The sequence below is a fragment of the Apium graveolens genome, unplaced genomic scaffold (genome assembly GCF_009905375.1).
Source record: "Apium graveolens cultivar Ventura unplaced genomic scaffold, ASM990537v1 ctg6634, whole genome shotgun sequence".
Classification (NCBI taxonomy): Eukaryota; Viridiplantae; Streptophyta; class Magnoliopsida; order Apiales; family Apiaceae; genus Apium; species Apium graveolens.
The window spans coordinates 26,567-44,883 of NW_027419650.1; the positions used below are offsets into that span (position 1 = coordinate 26,567).

Here is an 18,317-nt window from a genome sequence, read left to right on the forward strand (position 1 = left end):
ACAGAATCTTATGTAAACCAATAAATTTCTTGTGTTAAGTCATAACCATCTTGTGTTAAATCACAATCAATCATGCTATATTTATGCTTCATTGTTTTATATATATGATTTGATATTGCACTTGTTGTTATTGGTACATGCGGCTCCCTCCGTCCTAAACTGCAAGTCTTTTTTATCTCGTATTAGTTGTTTATCTTTACATTCAACGGAAATTTATGATAAAATTTTCAAATTCACCCTCTTACTTTTATCATTTGCAATGCAATTTTACTCCACTAATATATATTACTAATGCAGTAGATAACATTACTTTTTGAAGGTATTAATTTTTTTTGTTAACTAATGATTTGCAAGTTAATGCTAAAATAAACACTCAAGTTTGCTAGAATCACAGGGAACTGCTAGCAGCCTAACATCATCACTGCCAAAAGACCCCTCATTCATGTTATAGGTTGATTTCTCAAAATCCCAGCTAAAAATCTTTCTTGCATATTCAAGTGCTTCTTCTGCGCATTATCAGCTTCCAGCACGCTGACTCGCGATAAATTTCTCTTTCCAGTTAAGCTGTAAACACCTCCTTTGAACTTTGAACTTTGGTACAATCTTCAGAAACGTTTACCCAATAATTGTTGAGATTCCCTTCACCAGCATCCTTTCCAAGCCAATCCACCTAATGAGTTATGGTTAATATATGTTTTGCAATTGTCAAACAATAACTTTGGTGACACATTATAAGTTCAAGCGGATTGCACTCACCAAGATATGTAGCTTGCTCAAGTTGGGAGCACTCCGAATCATACAAAGCAAACAAGAAACCTCAGACACACGAGTTAAATGTATATCAGTGAAAGTCAGAGTCTTGAGGTAATGCAGTGGATGAGGAAATTTATTTGGAGAACCTCCTGCAGCCAAGTACTTCGAAACAAGTCGCAAACAAAGAGCAGAAAAACAATTAGATGTTGATTAGAAAAATAAAGTTACAGTAGATGGTGTAAGGAGAATTTGAACATTACCTCAATGAAAGAAGTTGATATGGTGATTTTCTCAATTTTATTTAAACAACCGAAAACCTTAACCACATTGGATGTTTCTGACGGCATTTCCATATCATAAGCCACCATGCAAGAAAATTCTATAAGGTTTTCTAACCCAGCTAACGAATATTCTGAAGGCATTTTGGTATACAGCTGACGTAGGTATTTGAGATTAGGAGCACGAAAGTTGATAGGTAAGAGTCCTTTGCCACGGAACAAGTTCAACCCCTCAAGCACAGGGCAATTGAAGACATTTTGTTCTGAAGTAGAGACATCTGTTAAGACGATTTCCTTCAGAAAAGTCAATCCTCCAAATGCAGGTGTAGAGGGGAACCAAACATTTTTTAGGCCCTTTAGATAAAGTTGCTTGATACCCTTACTTGAGAATAACGGAATCCACTGACCAAAACAATTAAGGATTATCTTGGCATCGCAAAAACCAGGAAAACAGAGAGAAAATCTGAGAATGGGGCCATTGTGGAGTAGGAGAACATTACTTATCACACTAACAAAATTAAGAGCTGCTAGTTCTAGACCACGCGATCTGCCAATATAACGTGACTTTTCACTTAAGATGTCTTCATCAAAAACAAGATTTGGAATAGTAGTCCAACAATTCCTCCAATTCCTCGCCAAGATACTGCTTCTCACTGCATCTCGTATAGGCATAAAACAAAGGATAGTTTCTTGTACATTCCGAGGCAGCACATTGATCCTATCTTCCTCAATATGAGTACGACCGACCTTTCTCTTACTAGACTCATCCATTCTCATCTGCAATAAGAAAACGCGTCATAATTTACTAATGATGCCTCATCCATTTATTAACATTTTACTTTTTATGATGTCTCGTCCGATTGTGAAATAATGATATAAATACCGAGTTTTCAATGAACATTAACCAAAATACCCATTTTCAAGCACTTCGGAAAATTCTACCCATTCAATTACCCTAATGTCAAATGCGTATTTTATATCACTACGCCCATCTCCTTTTCTTTTTCAACCCCTTTTATAAAAACACACGCCACGATATCTCGGTACTCCTCTTATATGAGAATATACTATGAATATTTCAAGCTAGCTGATTACATAATTAGAAGGCGAATCTGATTTAGTGAGGAAATTCTGAAGTGTTGGATAGCATATAAATGTCGTACATGTGTACATCTGTGAGGTTGAACGGGAAAGGTAGTACGCATTTGACAACGGGGGTCTTTGACTAATAGACATTACTAATTTGGTTTCTATAAGATACCCCAAATCCAAATGCATATGAGGTAGTATAATATTACTAAACAATACTATAACCAAACATGTGTATTGCTCAATACTCCAACAACAAATGCGTAATTAACAATACCCCAACATCAAATGCATATTCCATTCAAGAATTACAACCATACTCTAACCAAACATGCGTATTACACAATACTCCAACAACAAATGCGTAATTAACAATACCCCAACATCAAATGCATATTCCATTCAAGAATTACAACCACTCCCTTTCAAAATTATCATTTTTGTTACCTTTGTACAAAAAAGTGATATTTTTATCAATCAAGTTCCAATTGTTAATATTTACTAAATAACGTATTTTTATCAACTACTTTTTTTTGAGATAAAGAACTATTTTTTTATTATTTCCAGAGCAAAAGAAGATTGAAAAGATAAATTTGCCCTAGCATTCATAATCAAAGCCCTGAGGGAAAAAATGGTGAGTGTAGTTTGATATTTTCAAACTGTTTTGCTTAATATTTCCCAATATATATTATCTTTTCCTTTTCTTTACTTGTCATAATTTTCGTACCAAATCCGAACGTTAACCATCTATCGGGACGAAACGAAGGCAGTCTAATGTAAAATATATCGACCCTTTTTATACAACCACATGCCGTCATATCTTCGTCCTTCTCTTCTATAAAAATATGCCAGGAATATATGATAGCATAGATATTCCAAGCTAGCTTATTACATAATTAGAAGGCGAATCTGATTTAGTGAGGAAAATTCTTAAGTGTTGGAATCTTATCAAGTACAATATTACTACACAATACTACAAAATACTGTAACTAAACATGCGTATTGCACAATACTCCAACAATGCATAATCAACAATACCCCGACATCAAATGCAAATTCCAATCAAGAATTACAACCACTCTCTTTCAAAATTACCTTTGCACAAAAAAGTAATAATTTTATGCATCAGCTTCCAATTATTAACAAATACTAAAATAACATATTTTTCATCGCAAATTTAGTGAAGTCCAGTAACTTACTAACTTTCTCTTCATTTTACCCACTTTTTCTTCATGTTAATTATCACACATCACTCGTTACACCCATGTATACAAAATTAATCACTCGCTATTATAGAACTAACTCAAATTAGCCGTTAACTTGTAAATTTGTGTCAACTTTTCAATAACAAATTAATACAAAACATATCGATTTGTGACTTAATTTCGATCGGGTATACCAATTCAACACTAATAACAAATATTTACACCAATGAATTAGAAGAATGGTGATAGCACATATAGACGCTGTTTAGATAAATAATAATTAAAAAAAAGTTGTAAGTAAACACAGAGTATATTAAAGTAAACACGGAGTCGATAAAACTTACGTTGCAAATGTGGCAAAAGAGGAGAGAAGCTTCATCAAGAATTGCTGAAATGTGGGCGCTTTGGGACAAATACAAATTTTTATGTGCAAATGTAATGAAAATTTTAGATGTTAATGGGCTAGTGGCTAATGGGCTTCTTTACACATGTTGTCTCCGGCCCAATTCACTGAACCCCACCTAAATTTTACATATTTGGGCCGAAAAATGAAGTCCCTTGTTTCTCAACAACTGGATTCTTATGAAATTTTAAAGTCGATCAAAACTTATTTTGACTAAAAATTTATAAATTCTATTAGGCATAAAAAATTATGAATGAAAATATTATTGGAAAGTATATTTAATCTACTATTATATTTAATTTTTAAATTTCCGAAATTATAAACTAGCAAAGTATAATTCTTGATCAAACTTGAACATATTTGATTTTGAGAAAAATGCCCCTAAGTACGTACTTAGGTAGTTTACCCGAGTATATAATATATTTGTAATGATATAGTTATAATTTACTAAATAAATTTTGCAATTACAATGATACTCCGTAGATTTACATTAAAAAACTCTGCGCAATCATAAATTAAGTGAGTACGTATTTAGGAGCAGGGTGATCGCGGTCCGGTTTGGTTCGGTTTTTGCGTTAAATCAGATTAATTGCGGTTTTAAAAAATTTAAACCAACCCGAAACTCGTAACCTAATAATACAAACCACTCGGTTCGGTTTTGTTCGATTCGATTTAGCGAGTTTTGGCGAATTAAGACATTTCTTATTAGTGAACTCGAGAAATAAAGTAATATTTTTTTTCTTTTTTTTGCTAAGCAACATTTTTTCTATTTAAACTTTACTTCTTACAACTTACATAATTAAAAATATATTTATGTATTCTTTCATATAAAGTATATCACTCGTATTACTTGCAAATGACTAATATCTAATAACATGTTGATCAATTAATTGTAATAATAAATGTTCAATGTAAAAGAAATTTCAGGTATTCAACATTATTTTTAAAGAAAAGCAATAGACAATCTATTGAAAAGCATGATGATTTCATAATTATTTGATGAGATTTAACACTAATTTAGTTATTGATTATAGGATATAATTGTTTTACGTGATATAATCATAAATATAAAACTGTGTGTGTATTGATGCGGTTCGGATCGGAAGCGGGTTGGGTTAAGGTCAAACCAAAACCAACCCATAACCCGCGGATTTTTAAAGTAGTTGAACTATAACCGCAAATCATATTTTAAATTCGGTTTGGGTAGGTTAAATATTGATTCAGTTTATGCGGATTATGTGGTTTGGGTAGGAGCATCAAACTCTTTGACTTTTCCAATTCATATCCCGTCGGATTTTTAGAAAAGGAAGAATTGGCACTTGAAATGTAAAAAAGATTTAATGGGATGTCTTTGTGGTGCATTCTTGACTGGATCAAAGAGATGAATCTGGATGATAATTGGTTGTTAGAGCATCTCCAAGACTCCAACCCTTCTTCCTTAGCTAATAAGTTCCAGTGTCACTCTAATGTATAACTTAGAGCCAATGTCTCCAATTTTTTCTTCTCCAACTGCCTAAACCCCTTAGCATAAATTATAGCCACCCTGATATGTTTGGCTATATTTATTGAAGGACTCCACATCTGTAGCCAATTATCCACATCATCTCCCCCTGCTTTATTTCTTCTCCCACCACATAATTTGCAAGCACAGGTATGTATTTTCAATCTCTTCTTTTTGTTTAATTTGTATCAAATTAGGGATTCGGTTGTGACTTTGTATGTGCTATGATTTGTTGAAACCTCCTACAATCAGTGTTCTAAAAATCCCCGATTTTTAAAAAAATCCTCGATTAATCCCCTACAAAGTATCCGACCGATTCGATCTTTGAAATCCGATTTATTTTTATTAATTTTTCTTTATTGCAGTATATATAATTTTTTATTAAAATTAAAATACTATATTAATTTTAAAATGAATAATTATAGAAATTATGATATAATAAATATATATTTGTTAATAAATAACTAATATAATCATAATAATATATTAAATATAAATTAATATTATAATACATTCGATTTTTACTCCGATTAATCCCCGATTTTCAATTAATCCCAAATCGGTAGCTCGACCGATCTTCCCCGATTCCCGATTTTTACAACACTGGCTACAATTGAATTTACCAAGATATTTTTCTTTATAGGAAACTAAATTAGGAGGTAGCACAACAGTTATTAATATTAATGTCAATCGAGTAATATTAATATTAATATGCATGAATATATCAATTTTTTGGTCGAAGAAATAAAAACAGAGAAAGTTAATTTCTATGCTGACGAATGTGTACTTTATTGTTTATGAATAGTTGAAGTTTGCAACCTTGTGATGTTGTAATTTATGGGAAAGGAATCTAGCAAATTTGTACATGTTATAGACTTATAGGAGAGATGAGATACAATAATAATTTGATGTATTTACTGGCGGATATATATTATCTTTGCCCTTGTAGAAATGTTTTTATAAGACTCGATACTCAAACTCTTAATCAATCAAGTATTATTTTGATTGTAGAAATTCTATTTTTCTACTTAAAGCTCTATAACCTGTGAAAGAGGCATGTATATGTGATAGGGAAAAAATATGGCAGTGGCAGGATCTTTTTTTTTTCTAATTTGGCAGGATCTTGATAGATCAGAGGAGCTGTGTTTTTTGACTTAGTTTTAACATTAAATAGGTAATTTCCCAGACATGCTGCAAGTGTGTTGGAAAGATCTGAGTTTATTAAGTTCTGTTGAATGCATCTACTGAGAACTGACCTGCATGCAACCCTGCATCTGTACTCTACTGAGAAGTGACTATTTTCCTTACTGTAGAACTGGAACTGTTAGTTACAGAGATGTTGTTCTATACGTATCCCTATTTACAGTACCTTGATTTACTTCATCTTTGGCAGATTGCAGAGATAAAGACGATGTACGAGGATATATAAAAAGAGAAATTTCCTTTCATGCAGCATTGGAATGAGTTGCGCCATTCACCAAAATATGCGGCTACCTTGGTAAAAAAAACAAGCTAAACATGAAGGAGAACCAGCCGTCTTCTCCATCAGTTGATAGTCCAGAATCTGCCTATATGGAATCTGTAGAAGGAATGGAGCGTCCAATAGGAAGAAAAGCTGCGAAAAAAATTAAAAAAAACTGCATATGATGCATTAGATGGAGAAAGCTTAGAAATTTTTAAATCGATGCAGAAAGATGCATTAGTTGTTGCTTCTTCGAGAACTGAATCTATAAAAATGAGTTTACAGCTTCAGAAAGCAATGATGAAAATGCAAAAGGAGGAGCAGAAAAGGCATATGAAGATGATGCAATTACAAAAAGAGAAATTGCAGCTTCACTTAGAAAAGGAGGAGCGCGAAAGGCACATCATGGCAATGGATACTAGTAAAATGCTACTTGGTCAAAGAAAATATTATGATACCTTGAAAGCTAAAATCTTGAAAAATGTTTTGTAATTTATTTTGCGCTTGTTTTGGAAAATGTACTTGATTAATTTGGTTTGCGTTTGTTATGTAATCGAATTTAGTATACTTCATTTAATATAATGATGCTTACTATTTTGTCTATCTTGAAGCATATTGTTGACGGAGGAATTTGGGAACAACAAAACTTGAGGTTAGTAGCCGGAAACAAGATCTGTGATGGCGGTTCTTTATCGGAAACGTGAGCAGTAGTCGGTGGATCCGATGAACAGTATTCGTCGGAAAAGATGAACAGTATTTGGTGGTGGTGATTATTGGGGGCTGAGATTGCTTAGGGTTAGTGGTGGCTCCTTTGCGCTCTCTCTTCTGACCCCTTACAATGTGCCTACGTACCCCTATTTATAGGGGATCAAGCCCACATAGTTCTTGGGGAACAAGAAACCTAATGGGCTTAGATTTCTTATCCCGAGGCCCAATAGGAAACCTACTGGAAACCGTCTTCTACTAGCTTTAGGAATGTCCGCCGATGAGGCCCAACCACAAAGGCCCAAGGCTCGTCCGCGGCTTCGAGACTTCACGGATAAGGCATCTCCCTGGCCAAGGATAACCCTCCGCTACCAGCTGTTTCTCTAGTCCGTGAACGCAGGTATAGCCGTGGTTCACCCCAAATGTTGGACGCATCCTTGTCCCCCAAACCAGATTGCAGGACAAGTGATCCCAAGCTTTTGGGTGCAAAGTGCAGGATACTCCGAAGTCTCCCAACGAGGACACCCGTTGACTACAGAGACAGAGCTCCCAAAGCACACATCAGATTTCACCCCACATCCCCAATGAGGACACCCATTGACTACAGGAGGAGGCCTTAAGTCCAGGCATACCCTTGGAGGTCTCTGACCACGGACACCGCCTTTCCTGTAGATATGCTACAGGAAGGAGTTCCTCAATAGAGTACCTGCATCAAGTAGGTTAGTAATAATAATCTCCATCTTCCTTGAGCCTTCTAGAGAATCCACCTAATCAGCACATAAAAGCCATACCTATGTCCAAGTAGAAATTCAAGGCGCGCCCTAACATCTCTGTATGTTAGCGCCGCCCTGTATCACCAGCTTTTGGTTTCTCATACCATTTTACATCATAAGGCGCGCCCTAAACTATTCATCTTTGGGGCTGACTTTAATTCTGCCCAAGCCATAGTATGGACATGTCGAAGTAATCATGTCCAAATGATCCACCCAAGGAGCCTCCCTTACCTAGGGCGCGCCCTAAGGCTCACTATAGGACAGACTCCAATTAAGCCACTCATCTATCTTTTTTCAATGATTGGACGCGCCTCGTCATGTTCAAAGGCGCGCCTTTAAGGCAAAACGGTCACGGGCCACTCAACTGTTTAACCAATGCAGCGCGTTCTTAGGGCGTGCCATCTGTTTATAGAAAGTTAATCTTATCTTTTCCTAGTTTTTAGGCGTTTCTCCTTCAATTTTACCTATTTTATCAATCTTAATCTGAATATTGTTTATACCAACATTTGGGCATAACAACTACCCCCCGAATTCCATATGTCATTTGAGAATGGGATTGGAATTTCTCTTTATCTTTAACAAAATCTGTATAAACAATTCCCTAGTACTACTTACTAGGGCGCGCCCTCAACAGGGCTTGATCTGTTCAGAGTTCCCATTTTCGCGCATCCCAAATATCACACTTATGAGGCGCGCCTTAAAAAGGGTGTGCATTCCTAAAGTTTCGGATTTTGCATTCAGGATTACTGAGTTAATTTATACGAGGCACGTCTTCAAGAGGGCGCGTCCTTCAATTTGAATTATTTTTAAAACGGTTCCCCTGTTTATTCGGAAATCGTGCCTGACGTGATTGGTGTGATTTATTTTAACAGCTGTCAATTTCACCTATAAATACAAGTCACCGTTAGTCATTTTCATTTTTACTTTCACTTTCCCCTTCCTTTTCATTTTCTCTTTCTTCACCAAAGACTTCAACTCCGGCGACGAACTCTTGCTCAGAATCGGCCTTCTCCGTCACCATATTCTCAATTTCTTCCAGTCAACGTCCTCTCCATTTGAAAAGGTATGTAAATCTTCTTTCTTCTCGGGATTTCATCACACAAATAATACTACATGCTACATTGTCTCTTCAACTTCCTTAATTGTTCTTGGTGATAAACACAAATGATGTATGTATCTGTGTATGTATATCTTATACTTTCAAATTTTGTTGCTCTAGATCTGAAATCTTGGGGTCTAGCTTTTAATTTTATGTTTCTAGGAATCCCAACCGTTTTAAAATTAAAAATATACGTCCCATGATAAGGCGCGCCTCTTTATCGATACGAGGCGCGTTCCTTTTACTTTAAGCCACGCCAATGTCATCCAATCTTCCAGTCTTTTATAGATTTTAGGACAGAATAGGGCGCGCCTTCATAGTGTATGACTCACCTCACCCTTCCTTTAAGTCTATCCCTACCTTTTCTGTTTCCTTCATATTTTTATATCTCGTTCTTTCGTATTGGGCGCGCCCTCAACATTTTTGGTTTTCTTGGCAGCTGGAAGACGAGGGCACGTCTTCTCCTTTTCACCCTTTCAAGGATTTCCTTACCAACTTGGGAATCTATTCTCCTCCAAACGCTTACTTGGACCCCCAACTTCCAAACGCTCACCATACTCCCGAATTCCTGAACCGGGTGGCGCGCCTTCTTCAAGACTCCAAAAAGGGTTCCTTAATGGCAGATTTTTCAGATAGCTCATCCACGGACAACATTCCCTTATCTCGTAGACACGGAAAACAAAAATTAGTCCAAAAAAAGAGGTCTCCAGCCCCAACTAGTACAGAGCTAGACGATGATGATTGGTTTGAGAGCTTAAATGCCGACAGGTATAGGGGTGTTGAAAGGGGGGTTAATGTAGACGCTGGGCCTTCCAAGGTTTTTTACAAGGCTATTTCCCCAAGTCTATCTCCTCAGTGACCAAAGGGCGCGCCTACCTCTCCTACTCACAAGGGCGCGCCTGAAGCAAATGTATCACCACTCCGTGATGAAGAAAACTTCTTTGATGAAGACTCCTTTCAATTTTCCACCTCTCATGAGCCTTCTCCAATTCCCTTCCAACATTGGGAAGTTTCTGACAGCGAATTGGATTTTGATTGGGACGAATTCGAATCGTGTAATGAAGCTGTGAAGAAATGTTTCAGGAAGGAACATGGGAAGCTTTTCTGCGTGGGCCTGTCTTCGGCTTGTTCAGACGAACAACTAGGATGGCTCATGGAGTTTTATGATATGGAAGGCATATGGGCGCGCCCTTTGAGCATGATGCGGCCCCATATCTTCAATTATGGAAGAAACTTTAAAATTCCCAGAATGGTGACCAGCCCCAAGCTGGTGTCTTTAGGTATAGGCGTGCCATTACATCCCTTCCTTAGGAAAGTGATAGAATTCTACGACGTAGCTCCACTCCAACTTTCTCCCAACAGCTACAAGTTCGTCCTGGCCTTGTTCATCCTCTATACGGACTTGGGTTTTTCCCAACCGTCCATGGCCGAAGTTGCTTATTTTTTCAATCTAAGAAAGTCTGACCACGGGTACTATTATTTGGTGGTGGATAAGCAGCATAACAAGAAGGGTTTCTCCTCTGGCAAGCTTAGCCACGAGAAAGGTTGGAAAGAGAACTTTTTTTACCTGTATGACGTTCCCAGGATAAGAATAAGATTCAACAAGTCACCAAGTAAGGACGCGCCTTTGTATCTTTTCCCTTATGTTATTTTTACATTTTTTCTTTCTTTCCTCATTCTTAAACTTTTCCAGACAGACCATCTTCAAAACTCCTTAAAGGCGAGCCCAAAAAACGAGCTGAAGCCCTCCTTAGAGTGGCTTCTGACAGGTGGAACTTAAAATCCTTAGTTACTCGATCCAACTTGATGCGAGTAGGGATTCTTTCTGACCAAGTAGGAGTGAAGTGCAAATACGTAAAATTTAGGAAAGGTGCTTCTGTTTCCCGTGTTATCGACTTAGGTAGCGAAGAAGCTGAAGAAGAAGAAGAAGAAGAAGAAACAGAGGACGGTTCTTTACAAGGCCCGGATCCTTCAGGTTAACTACCCGCAGGATATAAAGGTGCGCCCTTATCTTATGGGTGCGTCCTTTTCTTCTGTCATCTTTAATAATCACACTAGATGTAAATTTTTGTTTATTTAAGCTCCACCTTCCAAGGCGCGCCCTTTGCATCTTAGGCATAACATTTTATACATGTTTGTCAATATTATTATTATTATATTTAACTGCCATGCTTAACTAATATGTCCCATGTTTTGTGCAGAAATGGCCCCTCCAAGAATCCCTAAATCCTTTGGGACGCGCCCTGGTGATAAGCCTAGGCCGAAGTCAAAGAAAGATGTTCCTGCAGCACAGACATCCGTCCCCACTTCAGCTCCCATTCCTCAAACAACACCTGTTCAAAAACGGCCCTTAATTGACCTTACAGAAAAACAGGGTGCGCCCAAGAAACATAGAACAGAGGGCGCGCCTTCTGGTTCTTCTACTGCTTTCAGCGCTCTTGGCCCCATGGGTGCCCTTCATGTTTCAGATGAAGAAGTGGAACAGTGGCAGGCTATGGATTTGGGAGATGCTGCCCGTGCTTCTATAAAAGCTTCTTGCCAACTGTTCATCCACTCCACCCAAGTGGTGGACAAATTACTTGAGGAGAAGGCGCGCCTAGAGAGGCTGCAGGGTGATAACAACATTCTGAAGAATACCCTCACAGACAAAGACTTCTTGCATTCCAAAGACATCAAAGCTAAGGATTCTGAGATCTCTTTCCTCAAGGATGAGGTGGCCAATCTCACTTCTCAATTAGAGATTGCCAACAAAAAGGCTACCTCTCTCCATACTGAGCTTGTTGGTCCCAACTTGAGGATAAAGTACCTCAAAGAGCAACAGAAAACAGGATGGCCTGATGAGAAGAGGGAAATGACTGATGAAGCATTTGCCAATGGTTTTCATTTTTACAGGGTGGGCTTTGTGGCCAATGATCCTGACTATTCCTTTGAGAAATTTGGGGAGGAGACTGTTGCTGAGATGGTGGAATTCAAAAAAGAACATGCTACTGAAATCAAGGCAAGGAGGATAGAGCTTGGATTAGAAGAAGAAGAACAAGAGAGAGAGGGCGCGCCTCAAGAGGAATTCTCCAAGGATGCGCCTGAAGTTGATCCAACTGTCCCCCTCCAATCTATTCCTCCAACAGACCAGTCCCAAGGCGCGCCTTAATCATTCATAGTCTTTAAATTTCAGATACTTATGAGGAGCCAGCCCTCTTTTGATGCTGTGCAAAGTTGTATGACTTGTTTTGGTGCTACTTTTCCTTTTTGCATCGTGACTTTCTGCATGGCTTAATATCTTTTTTATAAAAACTTTGTTAAGGCACTTCGATTTTTCACTTGGCCTTTTTACGTTCCCATGGATTTTGTGACTATAGGGTGCGCCTTATTTCTTGAATTTGCAAATAACACCTATTTGTAATCCCTTTGCGATATTTTACTCAAGTATTAGTCCATGGGCGCGCCTTAACCTAGGAAGCTTAGCTTATTTTGATGGCCATGAACACTTATTCCTTTCACCCTCGTACACTGTATTTAATCTTGATTATGAATTAACAATTACTAGACAGGGCGCGCCTCAATATAGGGCGCGCCTCAGATGTTTTTCAAATGAGTAATTTCATGTTAGGCAGATAAAACAATTTGAAGTAACTTTTCCTTTTGATTGATAATGCGCTCTAGTGTTCAAATTACACCGGTCCCATGGCTACTATGCTCTATGGGGAAGTTATTTGAAAAAAAACAATTTCTTCCTTCTGCTAGTTCCAGGGTTCGCAGTCACATGTACTACCCCTCTAGGCTCGAAGGAATTTATTTGCTACTAGCCTATTACATGAGAATCAAATAAGAAAACAAGGGGGCACAGCCACACCCTACTGATAATACTTTCGTAGATGTTCTGCATTCCATGCTTGAGGAATAAGTTTACCATCCAGGTCTTCTAGGCGATAGGTTCCCTTCCAGAGTATAGCTTTGACCTTGTACGGTCCTTCCCAATTAGCCCCAAGCACCCCGTGTTGAGCTATCTTAGTATTAGGCATAACCTTTCGCAACACAAGATCCCCAACCTTGAATGGTACAGATTTAACCCTTTTATTGAAATACCTTGCGACCCTCTGCTGGTATGCAGCAAGCTTTAATTAAGAGTTCGTTCTGGCTTCATCTAGCAAATCCAAGTGAAGCCTCTGGTTAACTTCTGCATCTTCCTCAACAAAGACATCTCTCCGGAGGGATCCAGCTCCTACCTCCACGGGAACCATGGCCTCATATCCATAAGTTAGTAGAAATGGGGTTTCCCCTGTAGTCGTTCTAGGAGTCGTATTGTAAGACCAGAGGATCATGGGCATTTCTTCTGGCCAGTCTCCCTTCTTTTCTTCCAACTTAGCCTTCAAGGTATGCTTTATGATTTTGTTTATGGCTTCTGTCTGACCATTACTCTGCGGATGATAAACCGCAACGAAGTCTTTTTTAATCTTTAGGTCTTCACAGAGCTTCCTTAACTCCTTACTATCAAATTGTTTCCCATTGTCTGAAATGAGCTTGTAAGGAATACCAAACCTGCATACTATGGAGTTGAACACAAAATCCCTTATCTTTTTTGCCGTGATCGTGGCTAATGGCATGGCCTCTGCCCATTTGGTGAAGTAGTCCACAGCCACCACAGCGTATTTCACACCCCCCTTTGCTTTGGGTAACTCTCCAATGAGATCAATCCCCCACATGGCAAAAGGCCAGGGACTTGTTAATGAGGTAATGGTGGTTATCGGGATGTTGGAATAGTTGGCAAACCGTTGGCAGCGATCACAGGCCCGGACAAAATTGAAAGCATCTTCCCTCATAGTCGGCCAGTAGTACCCTTGTCTGAGCACTTTAAATGCTAAGGAACCACCCCCCGAGTGATTGCCACAAATCCCTTCATGCACCTCTCTGAGAATATAATTTCCTTCTTCCCTGTCCACACAACGTAACAGTGGCTGGTTAAATCCTCTCTTGTATAGTACCCCGTCATACTCGACATACTTTGCAGCTTGGTACCAAAGACGTCGAGCCTGTAGTTTATCCTCCGGTACAGCCCCTGATTGAATATAGTTATGGATGGGGGTCATCCAGCTTTCTTTTGGGATTTCTTGCATTTAACACACCTCCACCTCTGGGATACTTGGAACTTCCTGGATTCCCAAGGAGATTTGTCCAAGTTGGACGCTGTCCATCTGCAACCCCATCTTGGCCAAAGTGTCCACATTACTATTCTCTTCTCATGGCACGCTTTCCAGTCTGGCACTTGAAAATTTTCCCAGTAGGCGTCTTGCACATCTCATATACAGCTCTGTCCGCGGTCCTCGGGCTTGGAATCCTCCGTAGACTTGATTGACAACTAATTCGGAATCACTTCGAACTATCAAATTCACGGCCCCTACCTCCAGAGCTAACTTCAGACCGTTAATCAAGGCTTCATACTCAGCATCATTGTTGGTAGCATAAAATTTGAGATGAATAGCACTCATCAAGCGGTGCCCCTCCGGAGTGATCAGGATTATCCCGGCACCGGACCCGCTGTTGTTTACAGCCCCGTCCACATGTAATGTCCACCACGGGTGGGGGAGTTCCTGCTTCTTTTCGTCCTGATGACTTTCTTGCGAGGTTGGTTCTGCCGGTACTATGGCCTTATCATCAATATCTTCATCAAACTCAAGTATGAAATCGGCCAGCGCTTATCCTTTGATTGCCGTGCGTGGACAATATTCCAAATCGAATTGCCCTAGCTCTATGGCCCATTTTAACATTCTTCCCGACGATTCGGGTTTATGTAGAATTTGCCGGAGCGGATAAGCGGTGCGAACTTCTATTCGGTGAGCCTGAAAATACGGTCTTAGCTTTCGTGCCACAAGAATAAGAGCGTACACTAATTTTTCCATGTTGGTATATCTGTTTTCTGCATTCAACAACCTTTTGCTTACATAGTATACAGGCCACTGGTAGCTTGCTTCTTCCTTTACCAAGACGGCACTGACGAAATATTCTGACACCGCCAAATATAGAATTAATGTTTCTCCGTCTTCTGGCTTGGTCAACATCGGCGGATTTCCCAGTTGCTCTTTGATTTTCAGAAAAGCTTCTTCACAATTAGGGGTCCACAGAAAATCCTTCCCTCTCCCTTTGATTGCTTTGAAGAATTCTTTGCACCTATCCGACGACTTCGACACAAATCGATTCAGGGCCGCAATCCTTCCTGTTAGACTCTGTACCTGTTTGACACTGGTGGGGGATTTCATGTCTAGCAGAGCTTTTATTTTTGCCGGGTTGGCCTCAATCCCCCGGTTATTGACCATGAATCCCAAGAATTTTCCCGATTCTACACCGAACACGCATTTCTGCGGGTTTAGTTTCATTCTATATTTTCTTAGGATATGGAACATTTCAGTTAAGTCGGCGACGTGGTCTTCCGCCCTTTTCGATTTCACGAGCATGTCATCCACATACACTTCCATAGTCTTCCCAATCTGCTTCTTGAACATTTTATTTACCAACCTTTGGTAAGTGGCACCGGCGTTGATCAGACCAAATGGCATTCCAATATAGCAGTAGAGCCCTCTATCAGTGATGAAAGAGGTGTGCTCCTGATCAGGCTCATACATAAGGATCTGGTTATACCCGGAATATGCATCCATGAAGCTGAGCAGGGCATGCCCCGCCGTGGCGTCGACCAACTGATCAATTCTTGGTAGGGGAAAACTATCTTTTGGGCATGCTTTATTTAGGTCGGTGAAGTCCACGCACGTTCTTCATTTGCCGTTGGGCTTTTTTACCAATACCGGATTTGCTAGCCATTCTGGGTAAAAAGATTCTCGAATTAGTCTGATGTCTAGGAGCCTTTCTACTTCCTCTGCTAGGGCTATAGCTCTTTCTCCACTTACGGCCCTTCGTTTTTGTCGAACCCCTTTATGCTTGGGGTCGATATTCAATCGATGTCACATTATTTCTGGATCAATCCCCACCATATCAGAATGGCTCCATGCAAATACATCAAGGTTTTCTAACAGAAATATTGACAGACCTTCCTTTAACCTTGGTGTCAATTGGGACCCTATTCTCAGAACCTTACTCGGGTCTTTTTCATTAACGGGGATCTCGATCGTATCTTCTGCTGGCCCCATCTTTTCTGTCGGCATTGGTATCCGGGGATCCAAGTCAAGGGGATTATAGTTCTCCTGATCTTGTAGAGAGGGTGCATTCTCTTCAGGAGGTGTGCCTTGCGTAGTAGAGTTATCAATTTTTTCAGTATATTTTGCGGGCGGGGGTGCTTCTGCAAGAGGAATGACGTCACCCTGTTCGAGGCTTTGCAAGACACCGAATCTTCCTTCTAAACGTTCCCCATGGAAATCTGCTTGGACTATGGTATACATCGCCTCCTCTTCTTCTTCCAACATCTCAATTCTGATTGTGTCTTCCAGGTACAACATTGTCGAGGGCAACTCAGAGGGATGTTCTTCTTCTTGCTCAACATAATAGTGGACTCGGATTTCCTCGGTTGGTTGCTCAATGCTTTTCTCTCGATCCACGTCCGGAGTATCATCGGCGTGGGAGTCTTTTCTGAACCCTTTCATTGCTTGCCTGTAGCACTCCCGTGAATCATATTGGGAACCCCTGATACTTCCCACTCCATTTGGCGTTGGAAATTTGATTGTTAGGTGATGAATTGAAGTGATGACTCTCATCTCCCGTAGAAAAGGTCATCCCAATAACACGTTGTGGGATGATTCCTGATTCAGAACTTTAAATTCGAGCATCTTTGTTACCGATAGTGGGCTTTCCCCTAGTGTGCATGGGAGCCGAATTGACCCCATGACTCTAACTCCTACACCTGAAAAACTATAGACCCACGAGTCTTCCCCTGACATATCCTGATCAGGCAGTCCCATCTTCTTGAAGGTGCTGTAATAGAGGATGTTTACGGAGCTTCCATTGTCCACGAAGGCTCTATGGACATTCTTTGTACCGATTTGGATGGAAATAACCAACGCATCATCGTGTGAGTGATGTACCCATCGGGCATCTGTTTCTCTGAAAGTGATATCCATGGACTCCCCTTTAAATACTTTGGGTGGTCGGGTTTCCACCCTATGAATATTTGTGAGAGGCCTAAACCGGGCTTCCCTAGCGTATTTTGCCAAGGCTCGGTTGCTGCATTCCATTCCGGGATCTCCCCCGTAGATTGTTCATATACTGCCATCTCTGATAAATTTATTTTCCTCCGGGGTATCATTGTTTGTCCCGCGTGGGGCTCGTCTTTCCTCTTCCCTTGTCCTGTCATCCTTGTGCTTCCTTACTTCCTTGACTACCCATTCTCCGATGTATCCTTCCTTGATAAGCGCTTCGATTTCGTCTTTTAAATGTCGGCACTCGTGCGTGTTATGTCCAGATGATTCATGGTATTCACAATATTTTTTCTTGTCTTTGCTTTGCCATGATGATAAAGCTTCAGGTTTCCTAAATAGCCCTTTATTTCTGTTTACCTCATAGATATGGTCGATAGATGCGACCAAAGGTGTGTACCGGCTTGTCTTGTAGTCATAGTTTGAGGGAGGGCTCCATCCCCTCCTTGTGCTTGTTGTATTTATCCGGTCTGGGCTTTGACTATTCCTTCGGTATCTCGGGCTTGGTGACCTATCCCTCTTCCTTCCTTTGTTTCTTTGACTCGACTGTGAAGTTGGTTGTACATCTGCCAAAGATTGTTCTATAGCTTTAAAGGATTCTGCCAAAGTGAAGACATCTGCGAGAGTGGCCGGATCTTTCCCTTGCAAGTGCTTCCAAAAATCTGAACCAACCCTTAATCTTGCGATCAGGAAACTTTTTAGGGCTTCGTCTGAGGCCCCCCTCACGCTAGTAAACTCGGCGTTGAACCTTTTGAAGTACGATGTTAAACTTTCATTTTCTCTTTGCCTAACATTGGCAAGAGTTGTGACAGAGGGAGCGTAACTCACCGCGGCTTAGAACTTAGTTAAGAACAAATTCTTCATCTGATCCCACGAGGTGATCACTCCTGGCCCGAGCTTTTGAAACCACTGCTGGG

At 39.8% G+C, this 18,317-nt stretch overlaps 2 protein-coding genes across 2 annotated transcripts; both read right to left on the reverse strand.

Annotated features, from left to right (window-relative positions):
• Positions 1–202: 202 nt before the first annotated feature.
• Positions 203–1,802, reverse strand: LOC141703427 (F-box/FBD/LRR-repeat protein At1g13570-like). The gene is made up of 3 exons (XM_074506961.1): positions 1,014–1,802; positions 757–915; positions 203–670 (listed from the first exon to the last, which is right to left on the reverse strand). Exons 1-3 carry the CDS (start codon positions 1,800–1,802, stop codon positions 560–562), a joined length of 1,059 nt encoding a protein of 352 aa, XP_074363062.1. The 3' UTR covers positions 203–559.
• Positions 1,803–16,977: 15,175 nt separating this feature from the next.
• On the reverse strand, positions 16,978–17,439 carry LOC141703422 (uncharacterized). The gene has a single exon (XM_074506958.1). It carries the CDS (start codon positions 17,437–17,439, stop codon positions 16,978–16,980), a length of 462 nt encoding a protein of 153 aa, XP_074363059.1.
• Positions 17,440–18,317: the final 878 nt, after the last annotated feature.